The sequence below is a fragment of the Sardina pilchardus genome, chromosome 4 (assembly GCF_963854185.1).
Source record: "Sardina pilchardus chromosome 4, fSarPil1.1, whole genome shotgun sequence".
NCBI classification, from domain to species: Eukaryota; Metazoa; Chordata; class Actinopteri; order Clupeiformes; family Clupeidae; genus Sardina; species Sardina pilchardus.
Genome location: NC_084997.1, coordinates 21095158 through 21108007, shown reverse-complemented (window position 1 = coordinate 21108007; position 12850 = coordinate 21095158). Strand labels below are relative to the sequence as shown.

General features: G+C 45.0%; 2 protein-coding genes across 2 annotated transcripts; both read right to left on the bottom strand.

Annotated features, from left to right (window-relative positions):
- Positions 1-176: 176 nt before the first annotated feature.
- Positions 177-2167, bottom strand: LOC134078566 (putative per-hexamer repeat protein 5). The gene is made up of 4 exons (XM_062534585.1): positions 2138-2167; positions 1339-1700; positions 1001-1129; positions 177-496 (listed from the first exon to the last, which is right to left on the bottom strand). Exons 2-4 carry the CDS (start codon positions 1614-1616, stop codon positions 436-438), a joined length of 468 nt encoding a protein of 155 aa, XP_062390569.1. The 5' UTR covers positions 1617-1700; positions 2138-2167; the 3' UTR covers positions 177-435.
- A 2729-nt stretch (positions 2168-4896) lies between these two features.
- On the bottom strand, positions 4897-12741 carry lss (lanosterol synthase (2,3-oxidosqualene-lanosterol cyclase)). Its single transcript, XM_062534549.1, has 22 exons — positions 12626-12741; positions 12162-12330; positions 11807-11945; positions 11454-11562; positions 10857-10978; positions 10673-10769; positions 9772-9907; positions 9576-9684; positions 9358-9476; positions 8953-9050; positions 8770-8797; positions 8599-8655; positions 8313-8384; positions 8031-8081; positions 7671-7820; positions 7319-7415; positions 6896-7001; positions 6740-6805; positions 6552-6632; positions 5895-6065; positions 5673-5751; positions 4897-5276 (listed from the first exon to the last, which is right to left on the bottom strand). The coding sequence occupies exons 1-22, from the start codon at positions 12640-12642 to the stop codon at positions 5139-5141; spliced, it is 2211 nt and encodes a 736-aa protein (XP_062390533.1). The 5' UTR covers positions 12643-12741; the 3' UTR covers positions 4897-5138.
- Positions 12742-12850: the final 109 nt, after the last annotated feature.

Here is a 12850-nt window from a genome sequence, read left to right as displayed (position 1 = left end):
TGAATAAGCAGTAAACCTCTAAATAGAAATATATACCTCCAATCGTCATCGTTGGGAAACAATGTCACATTATTAGGCTTTGTATTGAATTGTATTGTAATTGTATTGTATTTCATTGTATTGTATTATATTGTAAGAACCCACGGTCAACAAACTGACACATAATATCAGAAACATCAGATATAAAAACTCAGCAATTTATTGGATGCATTTTTAATTATCACCATCAGACAGAAAAAAAAAACCTCTAAAAAGCGGCCATTTACACCTATCCAAATTGACTGACCAATTCCAGACACGAGTTGAGCATAGTGCAGAGACATTTTTTTCTGGTTACATGTAACCATATAAATGCTTTATTCTTCATTTAACGATATGTTCCAAATGTGCAGAGGAAGGAGCTGTGGCTGGAGTGGGTTATTGCTGACGCTGTCCTCAAGGTGGCGCTCTAATCTGAATCAGAGCTGCCATCACTGCAGGAGCTGCCGCCAGAGTGCTAAGAAGGAAGACGGTGAAAAAAACACATCAGCATTCAGCATCAGAGGATAGACTTATGTAGCAATAGGGGCAGCTGAAGTTAGCATCTGAATTTAGACATGCGTTCAGAATGAAAGAATAACATTTTACAGTAATGGTTAGAATGAGTCTAATCTCAGTCAACGTTACAGCTAGATTGTTATGTTGGGAATGGATCAGTGTTATAGGCTTAAAGGTGACATGCCTTCTCTTATTACTTTACAATAACAATGACAGCTATTAGGGATTCTAAGCAAGTGCTGCCCACTACTGCCCACTGCACTGAGTGTGTATGTGTGCTCCTAGTGTGTGCTCCTGGTGTGTGTGCTCCTGGTGTGTGTGTGTGTGTGTGTGTGTGTGTGTGTGTGTGTGCTCCTGGTGAGCTCATTGCTCCAAGTGTGTGAATGTGTGTATGTACAGTATGTGTGTACACTACCCCCAGAATGCATTAAATGTGTAACATAATTGAACTTAAACATCTTACCTTTCCTTTCCCATGCCTCTTCTTGCCATACTTCTTCTTGCCATGCTTGCACCCCTTGCAGCGTCTAGGTCTGCGTCTACGTCCCTTACCTTCACAGTCTGAGTCACTGGAGGAGCTGGAGCTGCCAGACTGCAGGGACACAAATCACAGTGTGGGTCTGAACCTCAGACAGAAGAACTTGGACACATACCTGTACCTGTTCAACAGCTGAGGGTCGATGCTATGCATCCAATAATTGAGACCAAAGTTTGGATTCATACTCTTAACACATTTGATTATGCTCAGTCACATTCAGACACATTTACGATCTATCTATTAATATCAGAAAAAAGGCGTACCCCATGCCCGTGTCCGTGCCCGTGCCCGTGCCCGTGTCCGTGTCCGTGTCCGTGCCCGTGCCCGTGCCCATGTCCATGTCCATGTCCATGTCCATGCCCGTGTCCGTGTCCATGTCCGTGCCCGTGATCACATTCGTTTCCATGCCCGTGCCCGTGACCATGCCCATGACCATGCCCATGTCCTCCATGACCATGCCCGTGCCCGTGCCCATGCCCATGCCCATGCCCATGTCCATGTCCTCCGTGCCCCTGGCAAGCCCCAGTGCATGGACCCCCATGGCCTCCTTGACAGCCACTTACATATTGAGGAGGACCACAACCACTAGGGTTCTTGCCCTGGCCAAACATGCTTGCGCGCAGATCTGCAAAGATTAACATGCAGGATTAGTACACTGAAGGCCGATAAGTGGCAACATCAAACCCGTTGGACACGTCTGGCAGGTGGAGCTAATCAGAGACCCTACAAGACAGCAGTGTAAACGTGGACCAATGCAGAGGCACACACACATGAGACTCATGCGAAATGAGAGCTTTGTTCTACTGCTTTTGACACCACTGCTCAGTCACACATTCAATAACACCTGAATATATCCCAAGAATTTAACAATATCCCAACAATTTTTGATATACTAAAAACGTATTCCCTAGTCTAGAGGAAGTACATATTTGACTAAGTTTCCGAAAATGCAAATCATGTTATTGCTGCACAATCATTTTCTTATCAAGGTACTATGTCAAAAGATTCTGAGTAAAACGACTCTGCTAAAATGTGCGAAGCCTGTTCAAGGTGGATACTTACAAGACGCCGAGTGTGAGTTGTGTGCGTCCTGTGGGAGACGATGGCAGTTATAGGCACCACACCACACCACGCCCACCCTTTTAGTCATGTGTGTGTTCATAGGAGGAGGTCTCTCTGGAAAGTTTTCAATGATATCTTCATTAGATATTTTGTCTACGTTGTTATATAATTGGAGGAAGTGGCCAGTTTGTTCATTTTTGCTCTTTCTTGTTAACGTCTATCGTCTGAAATATAGTGGACCATGCCTTGCTCTGGTCATGTACAGTACTGTACTGAGTGTTTCACATGTATTGATATAATGGAACATGCTCGCCAAACACATTGTGCAAATAAACTGTCGTTTTCCCATGCATTACCACTGGTCATGTGCTGTTCTGAGTGTTTCACATGTGGTCAGTATCTCTCCTTAACTTGAAGGGAGCTCAACTCATGACCTCTTGCTGAATGACTCACAACTTGGCTTTCAAATCACAAATGCATTGCCTGCATAGGAGATTACAGGTTGAGAAATAAATCAACAAACGTAACCTTCAGCACAGATGATTGTGCAATTGTAAACCCTGTTATACACACTTGTCGAGCGACTGATTCATATCATCTGTAAATCACCTCATTATTCAAGGGCTTTATTTAAGCTTAAGAGACTTGTGGGATGTGCCTTTGCGGTCTCTTTCTGCCACTTTAGTGAAAGGGGAGAAAAAGATGTATGAGTATGACTATGAGGAAGTGGAAAATGAGACTGAGGAGCGCTTGCTCAACATCTCCTATCATTGGCTCACCTGGGGATGACTGACTCCAGTGTTTTCACGCTCTGCCGCCTACATCCGTCATCATCACCTCGAACTCCCCACCTTCTACACCTTGCATCCTCAGCCAAGACCAACATTCCATCTCCAACCACTCCTCACGTTCCACTCGTCCCGAGCTCATAACCGTACCCACTATATGGCGCAAGGGGTGGAGGTGTTTGATTGATTTGCTTCAAATTACCACGGATCATAAAAGCTCAATTGGCTGGTGTTGGGTTAACAAAGAGTGGATTGTGCAATAATTAATGTTTACAAAGCAAAGCTCTGTATTGTTGGTGGTTTCCTGGTATGATTCCACTTGAATGGCTTAACATACAGATTTCATACATCACTGTGCATATCTTTTCAGTGAGAGAAGGGCTTTGCATATTTGCACTGTATTGTATAAGTGCTTTTTTTCTGGTACCCTGGTTCTAAAACATTTCCAGTAACACCCAATCATAACACAATATAATGTGATAATACCATTGTAGTAATTGTTTCATTGAGGATACAAGCATACAAGGAGGTTTATTTGTCATATGCATATCATTTAGCCTGATAAACCAGCCTAAATGGATTGGATGTCTAATTTAGTCTGGCTCCGATGAATGGATACAACGGAACATTGTTGATGAGCACAACCCGTTGTCTTTCAAACCGTGTCTGTGCCTATAGGCCAACGCTCCCTCAAAACCCCGCCCCAGAGCCCTCTGCCCCGCCCGCGTTGATTCAAAACACATCTCTGCGTTGTGATTGGTTTAGTTGCCATCTGCCAGATTCAGGGCAGTGTTTTCAAAATGTACAGTGGTCCGAGGCCAGACCCAAATCCAGGCAAAACATTTTGCCGTCCAGTTGGCGCTGGTTTTCCAGGCTACATATCATTATCAGTATAATGTCTTATGGTTATATCAGATTATGGGCCAAACATCTCAGATCATTTTGCATTACTAAAGTAGAGAATGCAGTGAAATTGTCAGTTCCTTCGCCTGTTGTGCATATAGAGGGGGTGGGGGTGGGGGGGGGTAGTAGAGGGGGACAGGATAAGTGCAAAAGGCATTTAAGTGCATGGGGGGGGGGGGGGGGGTAAGAGTAAGAGCTGCAGGGGGTGAATGATGTATGTGTGTATGTGTGTGTGTGTGTGTGTGGGGGGGGGGGGGCATTATGACCTATAGCTACAGTATAACGTCTTATGGTTATATCAGATTATGGGCCAAACATCTCAGATCATTTTGCATAATGCAACGACTTACTCATAACTACATCCCTGTTGCAGACTGCTTAGAGATTTCAAAAAATATAATACCTCATTTTCATTTAAATGTGATATGGGATGGTACAGTATCAACAAATATATTCTAAGGATGGTGCTAAAAAATACTAGCAATAGCAATGCCATACCTTCAATAAACCAAATTGTTGATTTCATAGTAGCCTACTGAACTTCTGCAGTCAATATAACACTTGTTTCTTGCATACTCGATTAGACCATGCATGAAAAAATGATGCAAATCTAGCCTAAAGTTATGGTCTTTTCTCTCCACAAAAGCATGTGTGAATGGTAAATGGACTGCATTTCTATAGTGCTTTTTTCGACTCCTTCGAGCACCCAAATCATTGCCATGTCTCACATTCACACAGACTCACACAATGGCAGAGGATGCCATGCAAGGTGCCAACCTTCTCATCGGGAGCACTGGGGTTAAGTGTCTTGCTCAAGGACACTTCCACAAGGTCAGGAGGACTTGGGCTCGAGCCGGCAACCTTCCAGTTGCTAGATGCCATGTGTGATTATTTGGATAAGGCAACAATGGGTAGTTACAGTTCCAATGTGGCCCAGAAACCTACTGACTTGTTGGCCATCAGTTATGTGTCTAGCGTAAGGTAAAGGAGCGCTTTGTGAGTAGGCGTGGGACAAAAGCGTAATGGGCTCAAGGACAAAATAAAGACCAGATAAATCTAAATGTACAAAATTACATTTAATCACCTTTTCAAAACATTTAAAAGACAAAATGTCCAGAAGCATAATGTCTGGATTTGAAGAGTAAGAAATGCTCATCACTGTCTGGTCTAAGACATTTGTCTTTTTTTTTTTTTTTTAAACGGTACCCTATTCCTTCTGTAGCAGCAAAAGGTTTGTTTTGACGAGGAGCAGCTCGCCACCACGGCTCTCCCTCTGTGGTCCTGCTGTGTTGGTGGTGACTGCCGAGCCCTCACAGCTTGACTTTCCCGGCCAGGGGACTGGAGGGGTACAGGCGTGAGAAGCGGCCCAGGGTCCACACCGGGAACACGTTCCTGTAGGAGGTGTAGCTTATAGCGCAGCTCTTGTTAAACACCCCAGAGATGTTCTCCTGCATTGGACAATGGGAGGATGGGGGTCATCATGATAGGTAGTGTAGCAGGGGTGGAAATTAAAATGTGAAAATGTGAAAATGTATCAGCCAATAGCAGATTTCTGGTCAAATTAACCAGCCACTCAATGTTAAAATATGACTTCGTGTCTGAAATCTACCAGCCACGCCAACATTTTACCAGCATTTGGCTGGTGGCTGGTGCTAATTTCCATCCCTGTAGTGTAGTAGAGGGCCTTGTCACATCACAAAGACTCAGGGCGTAACAAATGCAGAAATCCATTAAATAATAACAATACAGTTCCAAAGATAACAGAAACAAATAATATATAGACAAAACAGTCCACAACACCATGGTGACACCATGGCAACAAGCTCTTGAAAAAAGAAGCCAACCTGTGGCCAGTCTCCATTGGGCATCTGCCTGTCGACGAGGACCTTTACTCCTCGCTCAATGGCTCTGACATCTGGGTAACTGAGGACACAGGACAGTGGACATGTTAAGAGAGCAATATGTTCAAAAAAGAATTGGCACCACGCCAGAAACGGCATTCCTCCAAAATCCATCATCGCCCACAAGCTGTCAGCTGTCGCCGACACGCGGCGTTTTGGTGTTACCTGGCAGCCATCAGCCCTAGCAGGGCCCAGCAGGTGTTGTGGATCTGCGAGTTCTCGCTCTGGACGTAGCGGCGTTGCTCGCATGACTCAAAGTCCTCGCCCCAGCCCCCGTCCTCCATCTGCTTGGCCAGCAGGAAGTCGCAGGCTCGCTGCACCTCCGCACGCGCCGGCCTGTGGCGGGGGGAGAGAGGTGGACCGTGACCAGAGGCCCTGCTGGTGAATCCTCCCCACCACCAGCACCAGAGATGTAAAAATCCGGCTTCAGAAAGTTAAAGGTCCTGCCATATTTTTGTTCCAATCAGCTGATTCTAATTAGCACAACTCTTAAGCCTGGTAGATAAGCTAATTAGTGAAATCACCTGTGTTACAGTAAGTGCACAGGTAGAACCAATACATGGTAGGACTTTTACTTTCTGAGGCCAGACTTTACATCTCTGTCCACCACCACCAGCACCACCACCAGCAGCAGCACACAGAGGGAGTTACCTCATTCTCATATGGATGTGAGACTAATGTCTTCTTCAATACCCATCCACATTTTTATTTATTTATACACTTTTATATTGTAGTGGACACATTAGTAGACATTAGGCAACACATTATAGGAACTGAAAGGGCTGGTTGTGGAATCGAAACTTGCATCACATATTAACCTACTTCTCCAGGAGGGTATGACCCATGCAAGCGAACGCCTCCAGGCCAAACCAAACGCCATAAGTGAAACAGACCCCCCACGACCTGGCAGAGACAGAGGGGAAGAGGAACATGACCTGAGCATGACATGACCATTTCCATGAGCAGTTTCGACATGTCGCACATGTGGTGCTGGATGTTGTTCATCATACCCTTCCCACGATCCATCAGGTCTCTGCACTCTCATGCAGTACTCCAGTCCCTCCTCCAGAGTAGACCTGAGTTAGACAGTCACAAGCAGGCAGTCAGAGCTTCTACTACAGACTAAAATACGGTTTAGAGTGTGTTTGTGTTTCTAAATGTTTCACCTGATCTCGTCTGGCCTGTGCTGTGGGTAGGCATGCTGGAAGTGCCTCAGAGACTGCATCACAGCTGATGTGCATTCCACATACGTGTAGTCAATCATAATATCACCTGCCAGATGAACAGAATATTTACATGACATAAGGGCACAGTAGTACAGACATCTAGCTAATTCAGGAGGAGAAAGGACACCAACCAGTGGGCTCTTCTCTCTCTTTTTTTATCTATCCTCCCTTCCTTCCTTCCTTGGTCCTCCGGCTCGTTCCCACTGATCTAGAAAGAACACTGGATAGACTATCCCATTGTTGCCACCCCATCATTCTTTATCTAGATCAGTGGGAACGAGGACCGAGGGAGGAAGGGAGGATAGATAAAAAGTCGAATGAGAGAGGCCCAATATGTATCCTTCATCCTGTGAAATGTCTTACCAAACACCTCAGAGGGGTTCAGTAGCTCCAGCAATCTCCCCCCACGTTTGGTCTCATAGGTGGCAAACCCCCCATCAGAGTTCCTCATGTTTAGGAGCTGCAACACACATATCACCACAAACTCAGAAGCCGTAGAAAACATTAATTAAATCTCGTGAAAAACTGATCTGAAAGATGTAAGGCATATTTCTGCTGTGAGCAAAGACTTCATAGTGATAACAACTGAGGTGGTGCATTATTGTGAAACCAATGGAATCCAGGCTACAGTTCCCTGAGAAGCCTCAGGAGAGATAACGACGGCTCAGCATTGACAGGCGAAGGGCGGGGATGTCTCCTCGTCTGCATATCTCACCACATTAACAGCATCAAAGAGTCTCTCCTTTGGGACGCTGTTGGTGATGAAGGGGCACTGCTCCTGCAGCAGCATCACTGACTTCAGGCCCTCGGCAGTGCAGTCGGCCACGATCCAGCCGCAATCTCTGGTGCTAAAGGGGAAACCACCCTGCATCATCGCACAAGCACGCACGTGCGCACACGCACACGCACACACACACACACAGAGAGAGAGAGAGAGAGAGAGAGAGAGAGAGAAGGAAACAAACAGAAAAAGTCATTTCTGTTTTGACATCTTCTCTGACATCTTTCTCTCAACAAACGAATCTCCATTTAAACATTCCTTGAAATTTTTGCATAATTTCGAAAGGTGTAGTACCTTGTTCATTTGACGATAGTACTTCTCATAATCAGGAGGATTGTCTTTTATCTAAGAAAACAAGATGGAGACAAAGATTGCAGTACACCGCCCTCCGTTTTTTCTCATGAAAGCAACATAGCAACATGTTCACATCATAACAACAACAACTTTATTGCTCAAGCAGAGAAATGGAAGACGTGGAAGAATGCACAACAGTGTTCCACCAGCATGGTGTGTCAGCTACGCTTGGGTGACAAAGGGCTGGACCTTCTCAGCATACTGCACATATTGTCTACGCACCTGTGTGACTTCGAGAAAGTTGTGGGCATGTGTGAGGGTTTCAACAAACGCCGGGCTATCCTGCGCTCCAGCCTGTGATGAGCCAATAAATAAGGGAATGGCCAGTGGGAATGTCAGGGTGGGGCTAAAATACACAGTCACGGCAGTTGGATCTTCAAAAGCTGTTTCATTACAAACATTTAATCAAGAAATACCAGTACCTGTAAAGATATACTTGAAACTCTCTACTGAAATCTTTGTATTAATTAACGATTAGCTGAGTTGAGTAGCATTATGATGTTATTACCTCCAGATATGCTTGAACAGCAAAGGCAGTGTCCCACAATTGGGAGCCATTGGTCCCCTAAGACATCAGAAATGTCATAGTGAGTTTTACATTATGATGATGACAATAGGTCAAAACCCTATACAAAATGATAGAAGTACTTAGTTTATCACTTGGATTATTTTAGCTCACCTGCATCTTCATTCCATCAAGACCAATCCTACAGGGGAAAAATGCACAAAAAGGAATGTGTATTGAGGTCATGATTTTACCTATTTACATTTATGCATTTAGCTGATCCTTTTAAAAAATGCATTTGTCTTCAAAAGTTTTATATGGGTTTAAGAAACAGCCCTGGATATGAATATGTCTGACCAGAGATAGTCTGCTATCCTGGACACGTGTTCCTGGAAGGCAGGTGAGGTTGGTCCTTCCACATACCACCGTACCAACATGTTGATAGTTTTGGAGATCTAGATAAACAGCAGCATAAGGCAAAACAAAGATATGTACACAGTTTACTTGTCATTTCAGGACAAGAAAATGAATGTTACCACAACAGTCAAGACTGTTTTTATTGCACAACATCATTCAAAAGGAACCGCTGAAAACACAACCTCAAAAAAAGCTTACAGTGATTCTAGGGTCATGCCCTGCATGAGGAAGTTAAAAAAGAGTTATTTGAGTTTCATGAGTCTATTGCTAATCTGCAGTGGAATGTCTTTTGACTCAGACTCATGCACCCAGCCCTGTGTGTGTGTGTAGGAGGGCTTCCCTCACCGGCCCAATGCTGATGCACCTGGTGAAGCGATCGTCCGCCTGAATGTGGTCATAGAGCTCCTTCACGGCCTTCTCTCTCATATAGGAGCTGTGATGGGCCTCATACACATTCATTACCACTGTGAACACAGCATTTTAAGTGCATTTAGATACAGGGATTAAAAGACTCGAGGCTGATTTTTTTTTTTTTGCTGTATAAGTACAGAAGAAATACTAACAGTATGCTACGGTGAGCAGGGTGCTGTGAGGAGTATACATATCACAGGGTGCAACGTTGCTCCTCTGGGCTGGCCAGTCAATCGTGGAGTAGTCCTGAACGTACAGCTCCTGTGAGAGACACAGAGCCGTGAGTTGTGAGGGACTACTAGTTAGCTCTGTGCTGCCCCCTACTGGGGAAGAAAAGTCAGTGCGCACCTGTCGTAGACTGAGAATTAAGGGATCCTCCTGCGCAGCGAGTCTGACAGCGTAGCAGTAGCTCATGGGCAGGTACACTTGTCGACAGTGACACCACAAGGTGGAGGGGTGCGCCGGCATCCATGCGGGGAACAGCCTGAGGGAATAGAATGCAGAATGATGGAATTCCGTGAAACTCAGTGACAGGGGCAGCCGTGGCCTACTGGTTAAGGCTTCGGGCTTGTAACATGAGGGTTGCCGGTTTCGATCCCCAACCAGTCCACGGCTGAAGTGCCCTTGAGCAAGGCACCTAACCCCTCACTGCTCCCCGAGCGCCGCTGGTTGGGCAGGCAGCTCACTGCTCTGGGTTGTGTGATTCATCTCACTGTGTGTTCACTGTGTGCTGTGTGTTAAATTGGGTTAAATGCAGAGAACTGAATTTCCCTCACAGGATCAAAAAAGTATATATTCTATTCTATTCTATTTCTAGAACATTTAAGCCAGTGGTGCTCAAACTTTTTCTGTCATTCCCCACTTTGGAGGTGGGGGAATTTTCAAGCCCACCTGACCCCGTCAACCTGACAAAATGTAATGTTAAAATACTAAAATACTTTTTTCCCCGCATTTTGGTTCCATGTTACATTTACCGTCTCGGTCCGCTGGATTCTAGTTCATATATCGGTCTGTTTATGATGTTTATGTGTGGCTATTTTGTTTTGAATCTATGATCTTCCTTGTCGAAAAAGAAAGGCATTATCAAAAAATAAGCGCAAAAGAAGATAATCATCCTGTTCATCTCGCCCCACCTGACATGTCTCTATTCCCCACCAGTGATGCCCGCCCCACACATTGAGAACCACAGATTTAAACAGCCACATTAGTGAGAATGGTGGAGATTCTTTTGATCAGTGGACGGGCTTACCACATCTCTGGCAGAAGGGTGTTCATGCCTTCCCAGCTGTACACATTCAGAATGGCCAACCAGAATTTACCCCAGGAAGGGATACCCACTGCACCACCTTAACAGCAGAGCATAAACAGAGAGCTGTTCAGAGCTTTTGATAAGCAACATCAGCCAGCCCTGTATGAATGTAACGAGCTCCTACCTTTGTCGTGCAGGTTGCTTCTAGCTCGAACCATATCCGGGTCATCAGGATCAACCCCAAGAATCCTCAAAGAAATGTAGCTTAGCGCCGTCCCAAACACAGTTGACTTGTCTTCAATATGCCTATCAGAGAATGTACAGCCTTTGTCCATGTACTGTCCAGTCCAGAGTTACATATCACAGTATAGGCTACTTTGAAGACATATGCATAATCTACAATTTAGTACAGCATGGCTATTTCAGTGACAATGTGATGGCCTGATGTTAAAAAAAAAAAATGCCTGATGAAGACCCAGTAGGGTCGAAACGTTGCTTGTTTTTTAAACATTAAATGGGAGCTAAAAGCAGTGTTGTCGACATTATATTCTTTTTAATGGCCTGATGTTGCCATAAAACTGGCCTAATGTTGCCATGTAAATAGCCAGACGTTACCATGCAACTAGCCAGATGTTACCATGTAACTAGCCAGATGTTATCATGTAACTAGCCAAATGTTGCCATGTAACAAGCCAGATGTTACCATGTAAATAGCCACATGTTGCCATGTAAATAGCCATATGTTGCCATGCAACTGGTCAGATGTGCAGGTGCTACTCACAGGCCCCACCCCCCATCAGGAAGCTGCACTGAGCGCAGGTAGCGCACCATCTCTTTCTTCCAGGCATCAGGGAGGGGGATGCTGGCCACATGACACGTGATCAGCAGGCCTAGGAACAACAGCAACATGCATGCAGGTTTAATACGAAGTGTACCTGACAAATTATTTTTGGCCATTTTAATAATAATGCACACAGATTAAAAAGACAGCACACCAGCAAGTTTGTAACAGGCTGAGAGTCAAAAGTTCAAATGGCTTTTCAAATGTTATATCCAGTGCAATGCAAAACTCAAAATCCCTTGAGGTGGATACATGCGAGATGATACAGCAAGGTGAGAAGAGTTCATATTCACCAGGCAGAAGGAAGAGAGGTCCACCATAGTCCCCGGCCCAATGACCATCCTCTGCCTGCAAGTGGCTGTAGAACTCCATGCCTTTCACAGCAGCCTCCACAGCAGTTTGGGCTGCAGGGGAGTCTCCTATGAACTTACCCTTGGGTTAAAGGTCATGATGAGCAAAGGTTAAATGATACTGAGAAATAGCCTACACACATGGGCATAGAGAATGTTGTTTGCTGATTTGGGTTGACCTAGGCTACTGCACAACGTTTGCATAGCGTAGAAATTATAATTGAAAAGACTTCTGACGTGGCGATACATTAGTTTGGAAAATGGGTTCATGTCAACAAAATTCTGCGTCCGCATCTACCGTGTCTAGTCCGAGAGAGTGCGCCTCCACAAAGCTCATGTCCCGCTCCGCGGACACCGCATCTTCCACGTACTTCCAGCATTGCCTGCCCTCCACATTACTGAGTCGCCAACGGGTGAGATCTGTGGCAGGGTCTGTCTTGTAGGGTCCCCCTCGTCTTCGGAGACACCTGATTTAGACAGATGAAAAGTGTCAAATCCAAAATCAACTCTGAATGGAAAACTATGGGGAATACTACGCACATTGTTGACATTTCACGTAAACCCGGTGAATTAGTTAAGAATAGGATAATTATTTCAACAGGTAGCCTACCTCCAGGTAATTGGCAGTGATTACGTTTTTTAGTTTAAACATGATGATACGAGTACGACTGATATGAAAACAAGAGAGGAATTCTAGGACTACTCGGGTATTTGTAGTTTAGGTTCATGCCCCCCCATAAAAAGTTGAAATAGCCTACTTACGTTCCTTCAGTCATCATTCAGCTGTAAGGATTTGAGAGACCCGCATCTAACAGGGAGTTTGAGGGGGCTCAAATTTCAGCTGATCGACGAGTTACGCCCCACACCATGTTGCTAGAGGTAAATGTAGTCCAATTACTAAGATATATCTTGATAGTTTGCCGTCATATATCCTGTTTACGAACTACGACTCCCATTGCTCAGCACGATGCCTTCCCGACAAGTTTC

What these genes read in the sequence shown, in the direction of transcription:
- LOC134078566 (XM_062534585.1), bottom strand. Translation starts at nt 1,616, where the DNA reads ATGGGGGTCCATGCACTGGGGCTTGCCAGGGGCACGGAGGACATGGAC. An exon ending in GGCACGGACACGGGCATGGG is followed by an intron (nt 1,130 to 1,338) that starts GTACGCCTTTTT and finishes GTGTCCCTGCAG; the next exon opens with TCTGGCAGCTCCAGCTCCTC. An exon ending in AGAGGCATGGGAAAGGAAAG is followed by an intron (nt 497 to 1,000) that starts GTAAGATGTTTA and finishes CTTCCTTCTTAG; the next exon opens with CACTCTGGCGGCAGCTCCTG.
- lss (XM_062534549.1), bottom strand. An exon ending in TAATTCTCAGTCTACGACAG is followed by an intron (nt 9,685 to 9,771) that starts GTGCGCACTGAC and finishes TGTCTCTCACAG; the next exon opens with GAGCTGTACGTTCAGGACTA. An exon ending in GGTCATACCCTCCTGGAGAA is followed by an intron (nt 6,066 to 6,551) that starts GTAGGTTAATAT and finishes CCCCCGCCACAG; the next exon opens with GCCGGCGCGTGCGGAGGTGC.